Source organism: Elephas maximus, chromosome 1 (genome assembly GCF_024166365.1).
Source record: "Elephas maximus indicus isolate mEleMax1 chromosome 1, mEleMax1 primary haplotype, whole genome shotgun sequence".
Taxonomy (NCBI): domain Eukaryota; kingdom Metazoa; phylum Chordata; class Mammalia; order Proboscidea; family Elephantidae; genus Elephas; species Elephas maximus.
Window position 1 is genome coordinate 195,087,084 of NC_064819.1, and position 26,391 is coordinate 195,113,474.

Sequence of the window (26,391 nt, forward strand, 5' to 3'; positions counted from 1 at the left end):
TTTAAAATAATTGGATTATCTTAAAGTTTACCATCTGTTGGACAAGCTAGTAAGTTTGAGATGCTTTGCAATTGTACTTTAATAAAATATAGAACATATAAAATATACATCTGAAAATGGTGTTATCCATTTTTTCTGTTTATTTAATTCAGCCCATAAGATCTTTCCATTCAAGACTATTACCAGCATTCTGATTGAAAGAGTCATCCCACAATACTGAAAAGAATGGAATGTTCCATCTCGAGGATGTGGGGATGTTGAGAAAGCTTAACATCTGAATGCCATTGAATGCTAAGAAATCCCATTTTCTGCTCCAAAGGTTCCAATAACATGAAACTTTTAATCAAAATCACAAAATTCTTTTTGCATGTGAAAAGTCTGAATAATTCCAAAAACTTATCTTTAAAAATATAGTCACAGGTGCCTCGTATCTGATAAAAGCACTTTTGCCTTATTCATAATCTTAGCAATGGACCTAGCTGCCATTTGCTGTTACTACAATTCTTCTGAAAATTGTTAGGGAAAATTCAACGGTAGTACAGAATACGATTGCCTAATTGAATATAACTTGATAGCTTTTAACTGCCTTTATGTCTTATGCAAGAATCTCTTCTAATCTTCAAAACATTGTCTTATTAGTGTACCACCTGACCTTTAAGAATTTAATGAATAGCAAGCATCATAAGTTCATGGTAGACACTGAGAACTGAAAAGACAACCAGGAAGAATCCTTAGTATATATTGGGAAAAGTATCCTGAGAAGTAGAAGACCTGAGTTCTCCATTCAGTGCTACTACTAATTTCTGTATAACCCAGGCAAGTCCTTTTACCATACTAGATACAGTTTCTTATCTGTGAAATTAGGAGGGTTATCTAAAATTTAGATCTGAGAGATCCCTATAGTCTCTTCAACTTTTAATCTGTTGATAGGAGAACATAAATCTTGCTAAGGAGCCCTTCTAACTTAGTTGTTTTATGCAACTAAGATTAGCAGATGAAAATTAAGAATGCAAATAACCATCACCACTGTTTCCAGAGTTTTTCACAAGATGAATATAATAAATATAATATGTATAATAAATAAATATAATAAATGTCACTGAATTGTACATATAAAAATGTTGAAAGGGCAAGTGTTTTGTTATATATATATATATATATGTATGTATTTACCACAGTCACAATTGAATACTAGAAGGAAAAAATGGAAATAAATATAAGCATTCACTTATTATACCTAAACTCATCATATAAAGATTATAAGTAATTTATCAAAATAGAGAATGAATTAAATATGATATCCCTCATCCTTCACAGTCTCTGAACCAAAAAAATCAAACCCATTGCTGTTGAGTTGATTCCAACTCATAGCGACCCTATGGAACAAAGTAGAACTGCCCCATACAGTTTCCAAGGAGCAGCTGGTGGATTCAAACTGCTGACCATTTGGTTAGCAGCTGAGCTCTTAACCACTATGCTACCACAGTTAGTGCCCAAAAATCATAACCACAGAATCTATCAGCATATCTAGTCAATAGCAGCTTGTGCTTGAGTGTGGAGTCACAGGGAGCTGGTTTGGAATACCAACTGGAGAGTTGCTTCAGAGCTCCCCTACCATGGCAGGGCGTCAGAGCTGTCCTCTGCGGGTATGGAGTAGCAATTACAATAATCTAGGTTATGGGTAGTGACTGAGCAAGAGGGTGCATACAGAAGATGATTTATGTTGATCAATTCAGTAGATCATGACAACTAATTGGATATAAAGGGAAAGAAGAAGGAGGTCATATTTGGCACAAACCTTTGGAATATAAGGACTCAGGTATTAGTGAATATAAGGATGGAGACAAAAAGACAGGAAAGTTGGTGATGCAGGTTTTGGTAGGAAACTTATTTTTCTTTTGAGCTATCTTTACTTTGAGGGGGTGGTAGAATATCAGGGGCTGAAGAGAAGCACTTTAGAGTCACCCACATAAAGAGGATAGTCGAACACATAAGATGAAATCTAGTGGTGTCTCAGCTGTTATTATCAGAAGTGTTTGCATTGCTTACATTGAGAATTACTCTTGCTGCTGATATCAAAACAAGATGAAGTACATTAAGGTACTTCGCCTATTTTAAACAGTTTAATGTAGATTCTCAACTGTGGTTTCTCATTTTTGTGATACTCTCTGTAGTATCCCTAAAAGAATGTTTACTAGTATTGTGAGCTGCAGTTGTATATTGACAAACCTTCCAGTTGAAGATCATACTTGTAGTCTCATCACCTGTAGAACTATGTCACTTTGCCACAGATAATAAGGAGACTTAGAAAACTCTACACTAAGGAAAGATAAGAATTCTTAAGTTGTAAAGATGAAAATATTTTCTATCATTCCATTTGAATGTAGCATCTATTCATAGTAGTGGCATTCTACTTTCAAACAGATTTCGCTACAAAATGCGCTCTCTTAAAATGAAAGCATCTCGGAGAGGGAATCTAGTCCAGGCAGTCTACATAGTGCGTGGGTCACCTCGGCAACAATCCTACCGAGTAATTGTTCAGCCACGGTAACAGCCGGGCCTAAGCTCTCTTTCTCCTACCACTCAATATGGGGCTTCTGCATTAGAAGCAGGTTATATTTTCCAGCGTGTCTATTCTCGTCCTTTTCTGAGAGCTTGACGTGGACATGAGATTAGTTTTAGTTACCTTAAAACATCTTTCTAAAACAGATACACAATAATGCAGTGTACTGTATTCACTCCCCAAAATTGTCCTCAGAAAACTAGCTGGTAAGCATATTTATAATTATACCCCAATACAAAGCACATTCCTGAGAGTGAGTGGTAAATCGGCCCCCATTTTACAACCACATAATACAAACCACCACCACACAATATAAAATAACAGAATTTGTGAGCTGCTTATTTTAGAACACTGTTTTCTTAACATATGCTTGATATGTTGGTAAGAAAAAGAGCAGCTAGTTTCTCATTGTTTTATTCCCCTCTCATACAAAGGGGCCTCACAGGTATGAACACAATCATCTTGACAAAGACTGTTGATAAGCAGGAGAGGTATCAGTCACATTTTGCTGATAAGAAAGAGATAAGGTGATACATCAAAGCGTGTGTACATGGCTCATGTCAAACTATATTAATCCGCAGAGCCACTGTTATACCCTTGTGCATTTTATCTTAGGATACACTTATATTTGTTGTTAGAGTATTATAATAATGGTTATTATTTAAATAGCTGCCATTTTTTAGTCACCTGTAAGTGCCAGAGTCTGTACTTGATGTTTTTCCAAATATTATCCTCATTTAATCCTCACAACTACCCTGGAAGGAAAGTAGAAATAGTTCTACTTTGGTTGCCTAAGATCACTCAAGGAAGATGTGGTAGGACTTGGATTCCAGCCCAAGCCTAACTCCAAAGCCTGGGCCCTCCCTTAATTTCTTCACACCACCTCAACTACTGGGTCTGGTACTTCAGGCATTTTCTTTAACCTCGCCTTACTTTTTCTCTCCCCTACTCTCCCTTCTTCGCTCATTCTTTTTTTCTTCTCATTTAACAAACCACATGCCTTCTACAAATATTTACTACAGAAGTTATTTCTGTATTTTAATATTCTCCCCCACATCTTTCTTTTCTCAACTCTTTGTCCTGTCACGGTTTTTAGACATAAAACTTTCTGATTTTTTTTGTTGTTGTTGTTAGAAGCTATAGCATCGCATAAAAAAAAAAAAACTAGTGCATAAAAAAAAAAAGTGCATAGTTTATATGAAATAAGGTAAGCTTATTCTTTTTTATCTATGGTGTGCATATCCAAGAGAAGATTAACTTTGGCATGAGGATGTGGGCAGAGCCTATAATTTTGTAGTTAAATATCAAAATCCATTTATATAATTTACAACCACAATAGATATTTCACTGGCGAGTTTTTGTTATCCAGAAAAGTTATCTTTACTGTGCTTCATAAAATCTGCTATTTTTTTTTTACCATGTGCATTAACAGTAACCTCCACTTTGAATTCTTGCTTTACAGGCCTTGGTACAGTGGTTCTTACCTTGAGTTCCCATTAGAATCACTTGGGGATCTTCTTAAAAAAATACCAATGACCCTACCCAATGAAACAGAATCCCTGGGATGGGGCCTGGACATCGGTATTTCTGGAAGTAGTACTGGTGATTCTCATGTGCAACCAAGATTGAGAACTATTGTCAGATTCCTAATTCAAGAATAACTATTGTAGCTGAGCAACTGTTGAAAACAATGCTGGTTTCATGAGGATTAGACAGAATAGCCTTGTGTAGAGTGTGATGATAAGAGACAAGATATATGTCATTTGAACAAAGAGTAGTTTCAAATATAAAGCAATTTGATAGCATAGAATTGCTTACCAATAGACTGCTGTTAAACGTGTGGCACTGACAAGTACAGATAAGACTGTCTGATAAAGAATTGTCTCAATCAAGAGGTCAAGAAAAGAGGGCGAAGTGCACACAGTAGGACATGATAGTGAGTTTAACAGATACTGCCTTCACTGAATAAGAGCGTTACTGCTGGAGAGGAGTAAATCATGACTGAATGTGCCTGCTGCTGAATTATGCTATGGGTGGGTGAGTAAATAGGACAACTGTAGAAAATAGAGTATACCCAAAAATATTTTTTGAAGCTACTTAAAGGTTGTTGTTGTTAGCTGCCGTCAAGCACAAGGAAACAAAACACTGCTAGGTTCTACGCCATCCCCATGATCGGTTGGAGATCAACCATTGCGACCCACAGGGTTTTCATTGGCTGATTCTCAGAATTATATCACCAGGCCTTTCTTCCTAGTCCGTGTTAGTCTAGAAGTTCCTCTGAAACCTGTTGAACAATACAGCAACATGCAAGCTTCCACGTATAGATAGGTGGTGGCTGTTCAAAAGGTATGTTGGCTAAGAATTGAACCCAGATTTCTGACATGGAAGGTGAAAATTCTACCATTGAACCACCGATGCCTCTGTTACTTAAAGATAAACTGTTTTTCATCTCTTACCAGATGATTGGTAATATGCCCTAGAATCCTTTTGTCTTCTAGGAAAAATCTGATGGCTTGGAAACTGACTTAAGGAGAAATGTTCCCTTTATCTTTTATAGCTTCTACAATTCCTGGCCAACTCTAGATTGACACTGGTAATTAGTAAAACTACTGTAAACAGCATAGTTTTAACTCAATCTTAATGGGTTAAGTTTTGTGGTTGGTTGTTTATTCATGAGCTGTTTTTACTTCACCCCTAATATGCTCTTCTTTGGGTAGTTATCTTCATTAAATCTTGTTTATTATTCTTTTCTAGTCCATGAAGGATTTTCAAGCCTTGCTATAAAGCAGGGAAAGCTCCATTTAAAAGTGAGGTGGAAGTCTGGGCTTCCTGTCAGACTTAATTCTGCTTGTTAAGGGGGCTCCTTGGGAGAATTTGGGTTCCAGTGAGTCACTAGGCCAAATCCCAATAACCGCAATTGCCAAAAGCAATTAGACTGAGGAAAGCCAGGCTCCTTGGGAGCAGGGTCATCACAGCATACTTGAGCCATTGCCCCATGGTCAGACCTATTTACTTGTCCCTGAGGATTGGGAGCAATCATGAGTTACAGAGAGAAGGAAATCCACCAGAAAACAATGCTTTTCCACCAATTTTTTTCCTCAATAGGCTAATCACACTAAGCATGCAAGAGATGGAAATAGGCTGTCAGTGTGTGCACAATGCATCTCTGCACTAGCATCTTACAAGACACCTTTTCTGACTGCATGAGTGCAAATGCACACACACAGAACTCCCGCTGCCTTCATCGCAAGTTTCCCTCCCTCCTTCCTGAGTAGATAAAAAGAACTCAAGGAATTTAATCTGAGTCTTTGTAAAGGAGATGCCTGCCTAGAATGGGAAGGGAAGGGATTGGTTCCTTGTAAACATCCTTAGGCAAATTTAGACATAATATAGTTGAAGTAACACTTAAAAATAAGAAAATGGTAACACATTCCACCAGGAGAGGAATCCTAAAACCTCTAGAGGTAGAGAGACAGTCTTTCTATTTGCCAAGAGAAAATTTAGGGTTTCTTGTACCACAAACAATACCATTTAGAAATATGGTGTTATTAGTAGCTAAGTAGAAACTATCAGCAACTAAGTGTTGCTCTAATTTTAAACATTCAGTATATTAGAGATCAGAAGATTGTTGAACCTTTTCTATAGGAAAATATTCAAGTAGCACAAATGTATCTGTGCTTAATAACCGAAGTGCACGTTTTCCTTTGAAGCTGTTGGCACTGATGAAATACCTAGAAAGTGTATTGATATTCCATCACCTCATGTGTTGGATCTGTAATTGAACAAAAACACAGAGCACCCACTGGTCACTGTCCTTAAAGTGGTCAATTTCAAATTCCTTTGTGATTCATAATGACTTCAATACATGTCAATACTCCAACAAAAGCTTCGTCTACTAGATTCTTTTGCTTAAATATTTGGATGGGTGATGTTGTTTATTTTAAATCCACGGAGAGGCAGTCAGATTTTTTTTCTGGCCAGCCTTCTCTGGTGACTGGCAATTTGTAGGCATCATTTAGAAAATAAACCTTGACCTATATGCCGTACACAACTGAGAGTTTGAATGACCTGCTGTTGATATGGCCAGTTTAATAGAACAGTGTATTTGGTTTTCTTTGGTCTTAGTTTTGCATGTTTGAATAGTTAATGTTTTATTTTATTTTACTTTATTTGGCCTCATTAACCTGTTGCCTTGGAGTTGATTCCAACTAATGGTGACCCCATGTGTTACAGAGTACAACTGCTCCATAGAGTTATCTTGGCTGTAATCTTTATGGAAGCAGATTGCCAGGCCTTTTTTCCATGGCACCACTGGGTAGGTCCTAACTGCCTACCTTTAGATTAATAGTCCAGTGCAAACTCGGCCACCCACACCCTTGCTTTCCTGTGGTCTTCAGTTTGACAATCAGGTAATCAAAGAATAGAGTAACCATAATTTTTGTAAATTTATCAGCAAAACTGTGGCCTGTGTTTAATTATACCACTACGTTTTGATGGCAAGTAGTTTCTGCCATGAAATATAAAAGATATAGACAAATACTGCTTGGCCACACTCTAAAAGAGCACAAACTGAGTAGATGAATATGTGTTTCTTACAGAATTCAGTCTTTTTTTTTTTTTTCAAATCATGACTAATCTGTTGACCTAGAGTCCAAAAGGACCCTCATTGTTTGTTTGATAACAAGCAACAAGGCCCAAAGATACCATCCTTAGCCCCTCTGCCTTGACAACCCACTCATTTCATGCCATTCTCAAGTTGGTAACTCTTGGCTCCCTCCACAAAGACTGAATATAATTTTAAAGAGGAAGGCTCTCTTTGCTATAGCACATTTCTGTGACATCTAGGCAACTTTCCAGTTCTGTCCAGAGTTTGATGTAGAGCCAAGCTTTTAACATAGATCAGCGGGATTCCCTTGGAGGTAATTAGGCTTGCAGGATCATGTAGATGCATTCTTGGCCCTGGTACAATCAATAGTATTTGCCATTATACCCAGCACTGAGCCTGAAGCCCCGCCCCTGATTCATGTATGTTTTCAGTTCTATGGGCATTATGTGACCCTGCCTTAAAGTTTAATTTCTAATAGAATAAGGGAGATTTCCAGTCAGGGGAGCTCTAGACCATTTCAGGCCATGGCTACCATCTTCAGCACCCACCTGACTGTCCAGGAATGCACTATAAACTGCCTCTGACTTGGTATATTACTCATGCTATAAAATGAAGAATTTGCAGTCCCGGAAATGAGTATGTAATGGTTTTAGCCTAACTATTTAATTCATAGGCTCAGGGGCAGAAGTTCTCTAGTTCATTGGGTAAGAATATGTTTCAACTGAAAATTACCAAGATTTTCCAGTGCTGGGTATTTTCTCTATCCTTCTTAGCCCACACTCACATCCTCATCCACTCTCCAAATTCTGAACCAATAGTAAGATGAGTTGAACAGTCTTAATTTTAGAATCTTCCAAAGAAAAAACAAACACGCAGACAGCCGAGTTAATTTATAAAACACTGACACATTTATTTTGGCATTTGTATTGGCAGATTTCAGCTCTTCCCCTACTAACTCTTCCATGTTGACTGTCACTCAGCAACTCAGGGAAAGAACAAGTCGTTTCTATATATTAAGCACCTTGAGGGATATTGCAAAGAATAAGTTTGGTGTTTCTTCACATCTTTTGTACAAGTTTCTTTTGTCATATGCAATTTATTTGCTGGGTCTTTGAAACCTAAATAATTTCTTTAGTTGAAAACCTGAAGCAAATGGAGAGTTATTTTTACAAGAGCAATAAACTAAAGTGGCTGTTCAAATACTCTACTTGAATCGCTCTGCACACTGAAGTACCTTTTTGTTAATACAAACCCTTCATATTCTAGCAGGCAGCTCCCTGAAATTCTAGGACTGCTTAAACTACACAGCCAAGGATCTCCCCTCCCCCCACAGGCCAGCCCCCTGCTCCTGGGAGTATGCCAGCAATTTTGCAGGATTCATTCTGACAACTGTTCTGGTGTAAATATTTAGAGAACTCCTTTCCATTAGAGATTAAACAAAGTGTAAGTAACTGTTCCTAAATGATAGATCTTATTAATGTTTGCAACAGCAAGCCCTATGCTATACGGTGCGTAGACGATGATATGGTCGGTCACACTGGAGAGAGGACTAAGGGAGAAAGAATCAAGAGAGGAATTAGAATGAACTGTAACCTGAACTGCAAAATATTATTCTAAATTATCATTACAGAGATGACATCTTTAATGTGCAGAAAATTTAGGGGAAATGAGTTAAATTAAAAAGAGTAAAAAATTGCTACTGGTGTTTAATGGTTTCAAAGGGGTTGGAACCCCTGGAAGTGTAGTAGCTGAGAGCTACAGCTGCTAACCAAAAGGTTGGCAGTTCGAATCCACCAGGGGGCTCCTTGGAAACCCTATGGGGCAGTTCTACTCTATCCTCTAGGGGGGTGCTATGAGTCCGAATTGACTCAACAGCAACAGATTTTTTCAGGTTAAAAGGGGTTGAGGATTACTGATCTTCTTATCACCATGCCCTTTCAAATGCAATTCTTAGTTATTTCTTTGAGCTGACACCAAAATGACTTACCTTATCTGAGGACTTATCTGATGGAAGCTCTGGTTTCTTTATTATTATTATTCAAGGAATATTAAAAGGGATAATGGCTGGGCTGTAATGCTTATATGGGTGGTACCCTAGACAAACAAGCCTCAAAAGGTGGGAGCTCACTGGTATTCCTCTCCGCACTTTCCTGTTTGCACAGCATTTTCAAGTGTTATCAGTTAAGTAATTGAAAGCATTAAAGCTTTCACTGACTGCATTTCATATTCATTCTACAGTATTCATTATTAATTATACTGTATTAATTAATCCTATATTTGTAATAATAGTCTTAATTATTCCTGTGCCACTTGACTTGAAAAGATGTGCACCCTTTAGACCACCCATACCCATTACCGTCGATTCCAACTCAAAGTGACCCTATAGAACAGAGTAGAGCTGCCCCATAGGGTTTCCAAGGCTGTAATCTCTGCAGAAGCAGGAGGCCATATCTTTCTCCCGAGAAGCAACTGATGGGTTCAAAGGGTCAACCTTTTGGTTAGCAGTTGAGTGCTTTAACCACTGCACCACCAGGTTCCCTTATCCTTTAGACTAGCAATTAATTATTTCCACCTGCCCTTGATGATTTAAGGCTTACATTAAGTTATAAAAAGCAATGATTTTTAATTCAGTTTCTTTGTTGTTAAGTCATAATCTAAGCTTCCTGCTATTATCCACAGTTTTAGCTTTACAGGAGTATCTTAGGACATTATTTTCTGTGAAAAGCCGTTTTAGGGAAAAAAAAATGCTACATCAATAATATTGAAGCATCTGCAATGAGATTTTACTCCTCCTTGTTCTGCTGCAGTGCTAAAATGACAGTCATTCACTGCTGAGTCTGCAACTGAATCTCACTTGAATCCTGCCTTTGTTCATGGCTTAGCAAAGAAAATAATAAAAAGGGACCATAAGGGAGATAAAATGGAAACTTCATTACAACAGAATCATGTCTTTCTAATTGCCTTCTCAGAATCTAGATCTTCTTGGATTTGGACTATAATGAGAAAAGTCCCACATTAAGAGACAGGTAGACTGATTTCTAATTCATATTCTGTTGTATAATCTTAGATCATTTGGTCGGAGATTAGGTTGCATCACCTATAAAATGGGACTCATAATCTTTCATTTATCCTAAAGCAGGGGACTGATCTTAAAGTCCCTTCAACAGTAAGATCAATGAGTTTTCCTTTTTCCTTCTTGCAGCATGCTCTAACCTTACATAGTTTTCTGTCAACTTCAAGAGCTAGAGCTTGAATTCAAAAGCTTAAATTTCCCTTTGTATTTTCATGGAACTTGTTAGACCGTACTTTTAAAAAGCTGACAAATGAAAAGGAAGTCTTTTTAGGGGAAAAAATCTGGAAAAAAAAAACTAAAATTGAACTTAGCCTGAATTAAAACAGCATTAATTCATTCATTCATTCAGCAGCTACTTATTGAATATTTATTATGTGCTGGGATTACAAGAGTGAGTAAAACACACACATGAAACCTGCCCTGGTAGCATTTCACAGTGGTTAAAGAGAGAAAACACAGAGCCAAAATTGAAAAACAATATTCAGCTAAAAATCGTTTAGAACTCTTAGATATCCTTTTTAAGCTGTATCATTTTTCTTTTGTAGACATGTTTAAATAGACTTGGAAATTAGTGAGCGTTTACAAATGAGCCTAATGCACATGCAGATGTTTCTCTGGAAAACGGGTACTAAACAGCATGTGAGGATGAAGCAGGAAGATGGGTGGAAGATCGACTGAAAACACTGGAATTTATTAGGCCTTCCAGTATTTTCTGGTCTTAAAATTTATGACCAGTGAATAGGAGTGATCACTTATCATGACGTCTGTGACAATCATAGGAAGGATGCTGTCCGCACTGTTAACGTAGTTGGCATTGTTAGGTAAAGCTTGTAATGGAGTAGCATATTTTGGCTGAGTGGATTTCCATTTTCAGCAAGCTGACTGATTTCTGTAGTTGAACTTCCACACTAGTTCATTAACTGGAATTACTTTTACCAAACAAACACTAAAATATTGTATGATTAAAAATAGCTCATTTTTGTCCATCTCTCCGAGATGTTTTTCAAACCTTTTATGGTAACCCCTTGACCACTACATGGAATACACAAACCGATCTTAGAAGTGAGGATAGGGAGATTCCGTCTCACTTACTTTGGATATGTTATCAGGAAAGACCAGTCCCTGGAGAAGGACATCATGCTTGGTAAAACAGAGTGTCAGCAAAAGGAGGAAGACTTCAGTGAGGTGTATTGACACAGTGGCTGCAACAATAGGCTCAAACACAGCAAGAATTATGAGGATGGCACGGGACCAGGCAGCATTTCGTTCTATTGAACATAGGGTCTCTATGAACCAGAACCAACTCAGTGGCACCTAACAACAACAGTATACAGTGATCATTTATTATGGACTACAGAGGAAGATGGAAAAGCCCATGAGTAAGCTTGTCAGGTGTTTCTGCTCCTACTCCAGGATAATTTTCATGACTAACCTTCCAGGTCCTGACTTTATAATGACCGTTCACCCAAAAGTGAACATCTGAGAATGATTCAAACACTGGAATATGTTTTTAAAAAAAAAAAAAAAAAAAACTAGTGTGCTCCTAGGCAAGGGACTAAGCTTCATAAGGCCTGATTATTGGAGGGGTTTAATCTTTACCATTTATTGTGAACCTGTTAATGTGCCAGCTACTGTGCTATGATTTGGAATACAAGGAAGAATGAAGACAAGTCCAAGCCCTCAGGTCCTCAAAATGAAGTAAGCATTTTTAACTGCTTTTCTCCCTCCCTCAGTTATCTATGCTTCTAGTCTGGAATCTGAATGTCCTTATCTCAGTTAATTACATCACTGTTTTTTTGTTTTTTGTTTTTGCTCCAGTCTCCCTAGTTAGAAAGCCCAGAATCAACATACAATACTTTTTCATTTGCCCATTAAAAATTTTTTTTTTTAATCAGAGCCTGTTAACTCTGTCAGCTCTTCTTTGTAAATAACTACAGAATCCCACCCACCCCCTCTTTCTCATCCCGTTAACATTATCCTAATTCACCTAGCAGCAATGCCAGGAATATTGCGCAAAATCAAATTGAATCTCTCAACTTTTAGTCTCTCCTCCAAAAGGAGCCTCCTCTCTACCCCCAGAGAGTATCTACTTAAAACCAAATTAAATCATGTCATTCACTTGCCTATAAACATTTTCCCCAGATTATATGTAAAATTCAATCCAAACCCTCACCCTCCTCCCCTTACTTTTCAAAATCCAATTTGAATGTCAGGTTTTCCTAGAAGGTGCTTCCAGGTGGGTAGTTGCTTCCTTTGTAACAAGGCCTTTAGATAATATTTACCCTACTTTTTACATCTCTGTCACCATACTGGAGCTCCCAGATCTTATTCATCTTTCCATCCAAAGCAGATATTTGTCAAAGCAGTTGTTAGACAAACGGTCTTAAAGGAAGAGGAAAAAACTTGTTGGGTGTGCTCTATGGTATGTAGAACTTCCTGGGAGTTAGGATTAGATTCTATATAAGGATGTGTTTTTAATAAGTATGGCTGTAAAATCATTATATGGAGTGTTCCCAAATATCATGAGGATTATTTTACCACATATGATCAAGTAGACTGTTCTGGGAAGTAATTTAAACTAGATCCCTCTGAAGTTCCAAAGATTTTATGAGTCTATCAGCTGAAAGCTAATTAACTGTGTTGTTGGTAGGTGCTGTCAAGTTGGTTTTGACTCACAGTTACCCCATGGAGTAACTCATAGGGTTAGGGTGTAATCTTCATGGGAGCAGATCACCAGGTCTTTTCTCCTATGCAGCGGGAGCTGCTGGGTGGATTCCAACCCCCAACCTTTCTGTTAGCAGGTCTGCACTTAACCGTTGTGCCACCACAGCACTAAGAGCCTCTTAAACTACATGGTTATTTTCACTGTTTCTCAAATATTCTTTATGTATTCCTACATAAACACTTTTCACAACAATCTCCCTTTCCATCTGTCAAAATTTTTCTTTTCTTTCAAATTTCGTAACTCTTTTTAACTGCTCTCTTTAGTCTTCAAATACCTCAGCCATTAATGCCATTCGATGTCTCTTGAACTAACTTTCCAGTTCATCTATTTGTGACCTTTAGAATATAAAAATACTTATTATACTAACTGTATTGTAGGCTTCTTGAGTCAGAGACCAGGTTTTATCTCAGTATGAATAGCGCTACCAGTAATCACTGAATAAATACCTTTTTTGTAAAGATGGTGTAATACTGAAATTGTGACATTTGTATCACCTACCTCAGACTCACCTGGGGTGCTTCTGATACATACAGCTCCCTAGGACCCCGCTTTGAATTCCTGAATTGAAATCATTGGGAGTGGAACCTGTGCTCCTGTGTTGTAAACATGTACCTCAGGTAAGTTTTACACGCAGGAAAGTTTTATAAATGCTAGGGTCTTGGTAGCATACCAACATCATTCCTATGACACAGCTTTCTTCTTCCAGTCTTTTTTTTTTTAATAATTTTTATTGTTCTTTAAGTGAAAGTTTTCAAATCAAGTCAGCCTCTCACATATATACTTATATACACCTTACTACACACTCCCACTTACTCTCCCCCTAATGAGTCAGCCCGCCCCCTCTTCCAGTCTTTCCTTTTGTCTTCCAGTCTTTTTAAGCAGGTTCTTCTCTTCAGGTTCCAGAGGCATTCTTACCCAGAATGATGTGTGAGGCCACCATCAAAGCCTGTGTCTGCAGCCATTAAAAAAAGTAGCCACTCCCTATGACTGTTAGTGAGTCCCTGACTCCCCCAAGTCTACCACATTGCCTGTATGACAGAGAAGCATCAGCATCTACCCCTTCTCCAGCCTCCTTGCGTGGACGTTTTCAAGAGAATTTTATTGGATAAAACTGCCAGCTGCCTCAAATAAGGAAGAAATAACACAAGACTGTAGTTCGTGCTTCTTCAGTAAAACAGAATGTCTTACACCTACTGATTTTTAATGAAATCAGTAGGTATAAGACATCTCTGGGTGGCACAATCAATTAAGCACTCAGCTGCTAACCAAAAGGTTAGTGGTTCGAATCCACCCAGAGGTGCCTGGGAAGAAAGTCCCGGGAATGCCTTTCTGAAAGTTCACAGACACTGAAAACTCTATGAAGCACAGCTCTACTCTTGCACACATGGGGTCACCATGAGTTGGAATCGACTCCTCAGCAGCTTGTACTGTTATTAGGCTAATAGGTGCTTTATCATCATCTCACTTAATCCTCTCAGTCTCTCTCAAGTAGAGAGGAAGCCTAGGCTCAAAGAGGTTAAACAACTTTTGTCTAAATAAATAATCAGACTGTGAACTCCTTGTCACAGATAATTGGTTTTATTCATCTTTGTATACTCACTAACTAGCACAGTGTCTGGATGCTGAATAATTTAATTTTTTCTTTAATGAACAGCTGGATGAAGAGATAGATGTTGATTATTCAGTTAGTAAATGGCAGAACTGGGATTCAAAATCAGACTCTATATGGGTCCAGAGCCGGTGCTCCACCCCCCAGTCCCAATGCCCCTCTGGGAGTGTGCAGGGCCCATTCCTAAACTAGGTGGTGATGCAGTGAGCCACGCACATAATTTTAAAAAAATGTGTCATACTCACAAAGGTGCATGCATGTTCCTCTTCTGTTCCGTCAACATTCTTGTTAACTTGAAAGAAAAGTCCTCTTATTCTCTCAGCTCGGGATTTTGGCTGTGACACATAAAGTTGGATTTTTTTTTAATAGTATACCCCCTATTTGCACATTTTCTTGTGCCTGTTAAAATACCACAAGTCCCTCGCCTGCTGTTTGCTTATGCTAAGGCTTCAGCCATCAGATATGCTACTTTAGCATGCTATGTGGTGAGAAGATCCAAGTTTATTCATTATATAACAAAGTGGAGTTTGTTTTCAGCACAAACTGAAGTTTGTCTCACTCAAGAATGCAGAGCTAGTAACTGTGGGATCACACCCGTGCAGATTCGTTACCATTAAACTATCACATTTTCTGTTTATGTTGATTTCCAATTAGTTCTCTCCTTTAAAAAAAAAAAAAGAGGAATGGCTCTCCGAGCCAGGCCAGAGCACATAATGATTCCCACTGTTAGATGAACACTGTTGGATCTGTCTCATGAAAAACGCTGTTATTACCACCCACTAACTCATCAACAGGTTCTGGCTCTCTACAGAATCCGGGTCTCTGTTACCCCTATCCACCCCTTCTTGTCCTCTATTCACCTCCACTTGGGAGCATGGCCACTTGGAGAAGGGGAAGCTTTCCCTCCCTTTGCAACAGCTGGACATGCTGATTCAGTACCTTACATTTTACACCCGCAGCAGAGTGCATTAACTTTATGATAGATTTTCTACTGTGGTTAGGGAAAAAAAACTCTTCTGTAGTTTTGGTTCTACAAATGTTTTTTGTTACCGTTCCAGCAGTGCAATCAGCTATAGCTGTCTGGCAGATCATAAGAAAACTAATATGGTTTTCACTACTTTTGAAGACTCGACTTCGGAATTAGCCTATAGGTTGTTAATTCATTTGGTAAACAACATAGTATTGAGATTCAGAAAGGAAGGTTATGTTAGAAGTGAAAGCCATAGTGTTGCTCTGAATTATTTAGGCTGTGTCAATAAAAATATGTACTGCTAATGTCAACAATTTGGAGAACTACAAGAAAAGATTTTATGCATGATTACAAAAATTTGTACTTTTTATTCTCTGTCTTTGTTCTTATGACCTCTAATATATTTCATAACTTTCTTGTTTTTTCCTCGTGCTCCCCACTCGCCCCTATACTCCAATAAAAAGAGAATGAAAATTGAAAACCTCAAAGCAAACTAGAGTTACTGCTAGAGGGAGATGGGGAGGAAGAAATGAGACAGGAAATGTTCCCAAGAGCAAAGAACATGCAGATCAATACACAGTCTCTTCAAAGAATGGAATCTGAATATAAATTCCCAAGTTAGGGCCTAGTTACAACATTCTCCTCTAATATAAAAATTAATAAGAGAACATGTTTTCGTGAGATACCAGTTCTGTTGCAACATTCTTAAAATTAACCAAAATTAAAGTGAATAACAGTATCAGGCAGAATTTTTTCTTTCCTGTCCTTCTGATAGCTACTTAGTAAAGCAGAATCTAAATACACTTAGTATAAAATCCAGGTGATTTACCTTGGTCCATAAGGGCCTATAGAACCTGGCTCTAGCTTCCTTCCTTAACCTTATGGCATCACTCAGAGTGCTGCTGCCTCATTGGTTCCCCTGGTACTACTCCTCATACCCAGTTCTTCCACACAGTTTTGAAATCCTTGCAGCTGCTGACACTCTGCCTGGAATATTCTTCCTTAGGTTTGCTTGGCTGACTCCTTGTTCTCTGCATCTCAGCTAAAGGGTAGCCTCCTTAAAGGGGCCTTCCCTGACCACCTTATTTAATGTAGCTTTCCAGAGTTATTCTCCACCTAATCCACCATTTTATTACCTTCATAACACTCATCACAATCCTTAATCATTTAATTATTTGTTTACTTGCTTATTAACTGGTTAATGTCCTGAGACCTGGAACCAGATATCTTGCTAGCGCCCGCATTCTCTGCACCCTGTGTGGTGCTGGACACATAGTAGGCTCTCAGAAGTTTTTGTTGAAATAACTAATCATTGTATCCACAATGTATCCAAATATGATGCAACCAACTTTTGTTTCTTTCATTTCTGATTCCGTAGCATGTGGATAGACAAAGCAGGCTGACATCTAATCCACTGCCCTGGAGTTGATTCCAACTCATAGCGATCCCATAGGGTTTTCGAGGCTATAAATCTCTATGGAAACAGACTGCCACATCTTTCTCCTGCAGAGCCACTAGTGGTTTTGAACCACTGACCTTTCAGTTAGCAGTAGATCATTTTAACCACTAACTAAAAAAAAAAAAACTATCTACCAAATATTCATTATATCTTAGATTTCAGGAATTTTACGGCTGCCATCATTTGCTAGCCTTTTTCTTAATATTTTGAGCTGGCTTGATTTTAGTGGAAAGTCTAGCTAATTGCTACTGAATGTTAGGCCTGTTTTATTGCTGTGGTTTTATTTTAAAGTATTTATAGAATATAAATATTAGACTCCCTTCAGGAAATTATTATTCAGTAGGAGAAAAAGAAAGATTTTCCAAGTTCTCAAGGAAATAGTTTCCATTAAAAACAGTATGTTTCCCCACATAATAATGGTGGATTACTAACTGGGCTGCATTCAGCAGCTGGTAACTGCATTCCTCTCTCAGGAATTTTGTGAACCCGTTGGTGTGGGCACCAACTTTCAGAGCATTCGAAGTTGATTCAATGGGACAAAAGACACAAAAGACTCTATTTATTATCCTAACCCCTACAGGTCAATTAATGTCTGTGCCATTGACTCTGATAAAAAAAAAAATACGACACATATGTGTGCACACACATATTTAAAAAGCATAGGTAAAATTTAATCTATTTCATGAGTAAAACACTGGCCTATCAAAACATTAAAACCATCAGATAATAACCAGTATTTCAACAAAAGCCAGATCTATATGTATTTGTATATGGAAACATTTGGCTCTTTCAACAAATTATTATTAATCAAGAATAATAATGGAGTACTACTATGAATAGACCTCATTCACCTGGATTATCATTTTTTGAGAATGTAAATAGGTGTTATATCTCAGTTGGTAATGTTCAATCTAGCTCAGTTGGCATAACATAGTTTATAAAGAAAATGTTCTACATTCTACTTTGATGAGTAGCCTCTGGGGTTTTGAAAGCCTGTGAGTGGGCATCTGGGATTCCCCACTGGTCTCACCCCTTGGAGAGCAAGGAAAAGTGAAGAAAACTAAAAATATGAGGGAAAATTAGTCCTAAGGACTAATGGACCACATCTTCCATGGCTTCCTCCAGACTGAGTCCAGTAAAACTAGATGGTACCCGGCTGCCAACACTGACTGCTCTGACAGCAATCACAATAGAGGGTCCCGGACAGAGTTGGAGAAAAATGTAGAACAAAATCCTAACTCAAAAAGAAAGACCAGACTTGCTGGCTTGATGGAGAATGGAGAAACCCTGGGAGTATGGCCCTTGGATACCCTTTCAGCTCAGTAATGAAGTCACTTCTGAGGTTCACCCTTCAGCCAAAGATTGAGTAGGCCTATAAAACAAAACAAGACTGAAGGGGCACACCAGCCTAGGGGCAAGGACTAGAAGGCAGGAGGGAACAGGAAAGCTGGCAATAGGGAATCCAAGGTTGAGAAGGGAGAGTGTTGATATGTCGTGGGGTTGTTAACCAATGTCATAAAACAATATGTGTACTAGTTGTTTAATGTGAAACTAATTTGTTCTGTAAACCTTCATTAAACTACAATTAAAAAAAAAGTAATCCTGTTCATTCAAAAAAGCTTTTGTACATATTTTTCTTTCTATCCCTGACTCCCCAAAATTACCCAAATAGCTGTGGCAACCTAGCCAGTGTCAGTTCTGCTTTTATAACTTGGAAGTTTTAACTTATGAACAAATAAGAAATATTGACTCAATATTTTCTTGGGTCAACTCAACAGAATTTGAGGGAGACTACCACCTAATTCAAATTTTAACACAAATTTTTTTTTCTTAAAGTGAGCATGCCACATATTCCAGAGAAACCATAAAATCTCTTAATATTCAGTGACCGTAACATTACTCCAAATGTGATTCTGTAACAATGAAATCCCAAGGTACAGTAGAAAATTGTCTTAGGCAAGAAACAAGCCTGTTTTCTACAGATGAATAGATTACTGAAGTAAACAGCTTCATAATTTTATTTCGAATGATTAATTTTTCATAATTTAAGCATCCTCAAAGTGTATGTGATTTGGAACTTGATTTCTTTACCAGATACTCACAGGCACAACCCAATTAAAAGCAATTATTATAGGCACTTTATGTTAAATGTTTACTACTTTAATACCTATATTATTTTTAAAAAACACAAATAAATAGAATTTCTTTTATATTTACTGTCTTTATTCATTCAGTGGAGTTCCTGGGTGGTGCAAACGGTTAACATTCTCAGCTGCTAACTGAAAGGTTGGAGGTTTGAGTCCACCCAAAGTCACCTCTGAAGAAAGGCTTGATAAACAACTTCTGAAAAATCAGGCATTGAAAAACCCTATGAAGCACCCCAAACCAAAAAAACCCACTGCCGTCGAGTCGATTCCAATTCATAGTGACCCTATAGGACAGAGTAGAATTGTCCCATAGAGTTTCCAAGGAGCACCTGGTGGTTTCAAACTGCTGACCTTTTGGTTAACAGCTGTAGCACTTAACCACTATACCACCAGGGTTTCCCTATGGAGCACAGTTCTACTTTAACATACAGAGGGTTGCCTTGAGTCGGCATCAACTGAATGGTAACTGGTACTGGTTCATTCATCCAAAATTAACTCTTTATTGAGCAACTATTCAATAAGTAGCTGGATAGATTAGTTCCTAGGGCAGTTCTGGCAGCTAGAAGTCTGTAATCGAAGTTTCAGCAGGGCCATACTTCCTCTGAAACCTCTAGGAAAGAAACCGGCCTTTCCTCTTCCTAGTTTCTGGTGGTTGCCAGCAATCCTTGATGTCCCTTGGCTTGGGGCTACATAACTCCAACCTCTGCCTCCATCTTCACATGACCTTCTCCCCTGTATATCTCTCTGTGTCTAGATTTCCCCAGGCCTTGTAGTAGGGCTCACCCCAATCCAGTATGACCTCATTTTATCTTGATTACATCTACAAAGACTGTTTGCAAATAAGCTTGCATGCATAGGTACAGGATAAGTCTTGAATAAATCTTTTTGGGGATACAGTTCAACCCATAATACCTGCCCTGTGTGGGGGGTGGGATGAAGAAATGTTCAAACCCAACTAGATCCCTGCCCTCAAGATGTTTATAATCAGTGTAAATATCCTTATAAAAGCAGAGGGTGTGGGGGGAAAAGACAGATTTAAAAATAACTTTAATTTTGGAATTCCATTCTTCTCTCTACCCTGTCTCTTAAGGCCACTGCATAGATTAGGAAGTAAGTGTTGTGAAGACAATAATACCTTAGGGAGAATCTGTATATATTTCTTTAGTTGAAAATAATTTTTATTGAATATGTGAATTCATTGATTTTTAATTATCTAAATTATATAATTATGAAGTAGCTGTATATATTTGATACTTAACTTTTAACTTAGTCAAACCTATTTTCTAAACCTACGGTCTGTTACATCTTGTATTTCTGGAAACCCTTTAACCACAAATAAATGATCCTCAGAGGTAATTGGAAGCCTGCAATAATGGATTCCTTCCACATAGCAACTTACAATAGATATAGTACATTTGCAGTTGAGTTTTAAAAGAAGATTAAATTAAAACAAATCTTTGAACCTTGCAGTTAAGTTGTTACAGAAACAGAACTTGGGTTCCAATACTGCAATCAATTTGGTATGCCATAAACATGAATGGCCGAAGGTTTTGTATTTGCCAAATGCTATCTTACTTGGCGATCTGCTTCCGAAAGGTAAAAGTCTCGAAAAACCTATGGAGCTCAGTTCTACTCTACAGCCCATGGGGTCACCATGAGTTGGAATCAAACAGACAGAAACGGGTTATTTTTCAAAACTGTGTTCTGGCTGGTTTATCAAAGAAGTTGAATTAGCTCTCACAACAATAATACCTTAAAAACTGTTGTATCAGTTATGTATTGTAAGTTAAAAGTTATCAAACAGAGAGAGAGTAGGAAGGCTTGTTTAATAGCTAGAGAGGTAGAAGACATTCAGGTAGTGTCGACAGTCAGACATAGCAAATTGGTTTAAGGTATGCATTAATATATATTCTTTTTATATACTTAACCTTCATAAACAAGAAAAGGTCCTTCTCTATCAATTTTAGGGGAAAACACACTATTTTTTTGTGTTCACGTGATACATTTGTAATCAGAAGTTCCCAATTTAAAGTTACCATGAATTCTATCCATTTTTCTTCTCATACCTATCCCTGTTACACATCTAAAGTTTGCTTATATAAAACACGACCTGTACCAGATACTGAAGATCTAAGGTCTAACTCTTGATCAAAACTCACTACTTGTCCAGTAGTTTACAGTATTTCATCGAGTCTTAGTTTGGGGCTTCAAAATAAATAATTATGGTAGCCTTTACCCTTTTTTCATAGGGCAGTTACCACAGTTAATTTAGCATTATATTAAATACATACATTGGAAATCAAAATGGTGTAGAAATACAAATTATTATTAAACTCACCTGATAAACATCTTGTCTCTTGCCAAATATACCTTATTTTGAACTACGTTCCTCTTTTCTGGCATTCCTCAACACCTTCTCCCTTCAAGTTATCTTCTGTAATTAAGTAGCCGTCACCAGAGACTTACCTGTACATCTCCAGCCCCTGTGCCAGTCTTCAGTTCTAGAAACTAAACATCACTTCCTAGATATTTTGCAAAATTAAAGATCTCTTTATTCTAGACACCTTGCCCTGCTCTTCAACTATCATCTTTTCCTTCCCCTGGAACTCCTACCCTCTATATTGAGTGCTGGAACTAGAAATAACCCCCGAAATCATCTTTCTTGCTCACTCCACATTGCGTTGTTCACCACATTTGATTAATGCCATGTCCTAAATAGCCCTTGAGCATGCATCCCTTCCTCACCACATCATACTGCCTCTGCCGTAAATTAACCCATCATCAGTCTCTTTCCTTGACAACTGCATTAGCCTCTTCTATCTTCCATATCTGCACTGCTGCCATGGAAATTATCTTTCTAATACAGATCTGACCATGTTACTTCCCAGATTGAATCTGCTCCCCCCATTTCTACAGAACAATTTCCTTGGCACAGCACACAAAAAGTTCTGTAACCTAGACTATCCTTATGCTCCCAATCTTCTTGGCATTCTTCATACCTCCATTAACCACTACTTATGCACCAGTCAGAGCCCTGGTAGTGCAGTGGTTAAGTGCTCAGCAGCAAACCAAAAGGTTGGCAGTTCAAACTCACCAGCACCTCTGAGGGAGAAAGATGTGGCAGTCTACTTTCATAAAGATACAACCTTGGAAACCCTATGGGGCAGATCTGCTCTGTCCTATAGGGTCACTATGAGTTGGAATTGACTCGATGGCATCGAGTTTGTTTTTGGTTTATAGGATCGCTATTAGCTGGAATCAACTCGAGAGCAATGGGTTTATGCACCAGTTACATAGAATTCATGAAAATCTCTTTCTTAATTTGGGTACTTTGTGGTGTTCGCTCCACTAGTGCTACCATGACCACTATGTATTAATAAACTGCAGCTCATTTTCTAAGATTAAATTCAAATGTTAGCTACTCTATGAAGCCTCCTCTATCTCCCCGCCACCATCCCTATTTCCATGACTCCTATAAAATGATAGTAGAAAAGAATTGTTTAGAAAAAATGATTCAGAAATGCAAAATGAAGTGTGAATATTAGAATGGAAGAAAGAATCATGACAAACTAACATTCTATTTTCTGTCGTAGAAGCATAAGGTTTTAGAGCTGAAAGAGTTGTGACAGTCAATCCAGACCAAAGTTTTCTGCGGTTTCCACATAAAAAGTAAAAGCTCTTGCCTTAAGATGAAGTGTGGGAAATTTGTATCTAGTTGTGTAATACTGACTGTGTAATTTGACTGATCCTGATACAGCATTCGAGAAAGCAGTCTTTACACTACTCAAACATAAAACAAGTCTAAAATCATATAATCTGACCCTCACAGTTGCAATTTCCCTTAATTTCCACAGCATAGCATTAATCTTATAAAAGCAAAGTTTGTTGTCATTTGTACCCATCCAAATTCAAAATTCCTTAATTAAAGGAAAAAATACCAAATAAATATTCATTACAAGTTAAGACAATAATGGCTTCCTAGTTTTTTCAAAAATCAAATTTTTTTACAAAAACTTTTCATAATAAGACAAAATGAGAAAAAATAAATAAGCAAAAAAGAATGAACATAGCAAAATGTGTGAGTTGACTTGCTACGTTTTATTCGTAAAAATTTTAGAGGAAGAGGGAATTGAGCAAGGCACATTGTTAAAAAAAAAAAAAAAACATTGTTACATCTCATAAATTCAGCGAAAGCCATTACTGATTGTGGGAGCCATACAGAACTCTCTCCTAGAGAAGTTTCCAAATATCCAAAACCCAGTTTTTAAATGAAATTTATTTTAAGATATGCCAGGTCTTGAGGCTCTGAACATGAATCATGTTTATTTTCATAACTGCTCGATTTGAAGTCATATCATATTTGACAAAACTTTTAGGGTGGTTAAAATTAAAATTGTGTTTCCTTTTGGCAGCCACATTTTAGAAATAGGGGTAGATTGGATATGGACCAGCCTGATTCATCTTCCTTAAACTCAGACTCACTTAGTAGTACCCTGAGTTTAGAGCGATTTGCTTTCAAATCGAGGTCTACTTTTCAATAGACAATTCTTACAAAAATTTTTCTTATAGGTTGTTACCTACACCTCTGACTTCTTGAAATGGGTTAGTTTCTAAACATATGTGCTGTCTTTTCCCTTTCATTTTTAGGATATTTTCCCACTTAAAATATGCATACATTTTCTGTAAGTCACCAATACTGACTTACTGGCATGAAAAATGACCTTGTTACTTGGAAAGCAGTTTTTACTTGCAAGTCCCCCAGGTCCTATAATGTCTAAACCTCCTGTGCCACTTTATGTGACCACCCCGCCCCACAGAGGAGCATGTACAGGAAAAACAGGCTTCCCTTCCCTCACATATTTCCTCAGTTTATTTACAAAATGTCTTGGAATGAGAATGAGCTGCTTGTGGTTCCTGTGGCTGATTCAGGGATGGTTTCCTCCAGGCAGAGGACGCTGGTCAACCGAATGACCTCTTTCTAGCTAACCCGCGCACCCCTGTGGTAAGGTTGTGGATGCCCCTTCTAACTAAACTTGGTGGGATTTATTTTTGTGGTGAAGAACTTGGTAATAACCAAATATCCCTGTGTAGACAGGTTTAATAATGATGAAGTCCGTGAGAGGCTATCCATTCCGCTGCTAATAAAACAGAAATACTCTAGGATGCTTTCAGACTCCTGTGCCTCAACCTTTGTTTCTCAAAGGGTCATGATGCTTCCCTTATGGATTCCTGAAAGAACAATGAAGCTATTAATACCGTGTTTGTATAGAGAGTGCATTAGGGGAAGAAATCATCCCGAACACCAGCTGCATGAGAGATGCAGCTTATCGGAAATTCTCCACCAGCTCACACACAGGACAATAATGACTAGCTAATGTTTTTAATGGTCTTAAGCAGGTTTAACGTTGTGAAGATACCAATTAAACATAAGTCTCCCAAATGTTTGTGTTTATTTGTCCAGACTTACTAGTGAACAGTCACACGTAATATATCAGTGACTCTTGGAAACTTGAAATTCTTGGGAATAGGAGTAGCAGTAGTCCTCAGGGTGAGCTGAAGTACACCTTTCAGCCAAGCAAGTGAAAGATGACGGTACAAAAAGTATAAGATAGATATTGAACATAAGTCATTATAAGCATTCACATATGACCCACATGGAAATACTGATAAGAAAAATATCAAATTTTCACTATTACATAAGATTTTAATTGATAAATATTAAACTTATGTGAAAAGGAATATTTCAGGAAAGTATTAGTTGGGACAGAACACCTACACCAAGAATCAGTTTGCACTGAATCAGAATAAAATTGTGTTTTCTAATAGACCATAATTGAAAAAAATTTATCCCAGAATTTAGTTTCCTTGTTCAAGTTAAATCCTGATGCGCATTGTCATCTTTGCTTAAGAAAGTAGAGACATGTGCTTATCACCCACCATATAAATAAAGAACAAAACTAATAAACTAATGTGTATTAATTAAATGAGCACAAAATTACCCAGTCCACAATCTCCCAGGGTGCTGGTTCAATGATGATGCCAACTCATAACAACACTATAGGACAGGCTAGAACTGCCCCATAGAGTTAGTGATAATATATATATGTGTGTATGTGTGATATAATCTATAAGTAGTTTGAGGAATTTATTCTTTTTCAAAAGCTCAAATTTTAAGAGTTTCAAAATTAAAAACAATACATGTATTAAAAAGAAATACCGCATCAGAGAATAGAGAGGTGGAAAAAATCCCACCTCTTCTGCCCATTACCACTAAATTGAAAGCTAATGAAAGAAAAATGTATCCTGCCCCAAGAATGCTATTTCATGTCTATATCTATGATTTCACTTTGTTCGTGTCTTGTTACATTTGTCTCCCCAGTGCATCCTAACGTCAGTCAAGGCTGCCAAGGAGGCTGTGCAACATGTTCAGATTACAATGGATGTTTGTCATGTAAGCCCAGACTATTTTTTGTTCTGGAAAGAATTGGCATGAAGCAGATTGGAGTGTGTCTCTCTTCATGTCCAAGTGGATATTATGGAACTCGATATCCAGATATAAATAAGTGTACAAGTAAGTGCCTACACAAAACTGGTTTTATCTCATCCTTGTGAACTTTTCCATGTTAGAAGGGCCCTAACATATTGTTTATCTGATATTTTTGTTAAATGATCCTTAGAAAGCTCTCAGGGCAGGAATATTGTGCCATTAAAAAAAAAAAAAAAAAAAAAACCTAACTTTTTTTTTTATTGTAAAATCAAAAGCTAAGAACATGATTTTATTACTCAGCTAATCTACAGAAAAGTACTGCAAGTGGCAATCTCATCTTCGTTCTCGTTACTATCTCAACAACCCAAGTACTTGAAGACTTGAAGAATAATTTCAGCCATTTTGGCTTTAAGAAGGATTTCGGTATAGCAACTGAAGTGTTTATTTATCAATAAATAAATGACTCCATTTGTTTCTCCTTAACAACAGTCCTTAATTCAAATAAGTGACAGATATTTTCTTCTTAGTTTGGTAATATATAGACCAGAGATAACTTATGTATAGAGAGCCTATGACACTTCCCAGTGAGTCTCTTATTCTCACAGAGTAGATAAACTATGCTCTTCATTTCGTCATCTCCAGAATGAGAGTTCTCTCTTGCCACACTGAATATCACCACTTACAACAGGAATGGAGAGTAAGAAGTGCCCCATTAGCTGCCCTATTAAAAATTTAAATGATAAAAATAATGA

At 37.6% G+C, this 26,391-nt stretch overlaps 1 protein-coding gene across 2 annotated transcripts in view; it reads left to right on the forward strand.

The window, feature by feature from the left end:
• RSPO3 (R-spondin 3) overlaps window positions 1–26,391 on the forward strand; it is a 97,582-nt gene that overhangs the window by 5,907 nt on the left and 65,284 nt on the right. For both annotated transcript variants that reach the window (XM_049903217.1, XM_049903305.1), the window contains exon 2: window positions 25,532–25,723. In XM_049903217.1, the coding sequence (XP_049759174.1) occupies window positions 25,532–25,723 (192 nt within the window). The remainder of the gene's footprint in view (window positions 1–25,531; window positions 25,724–26,391) is intronic.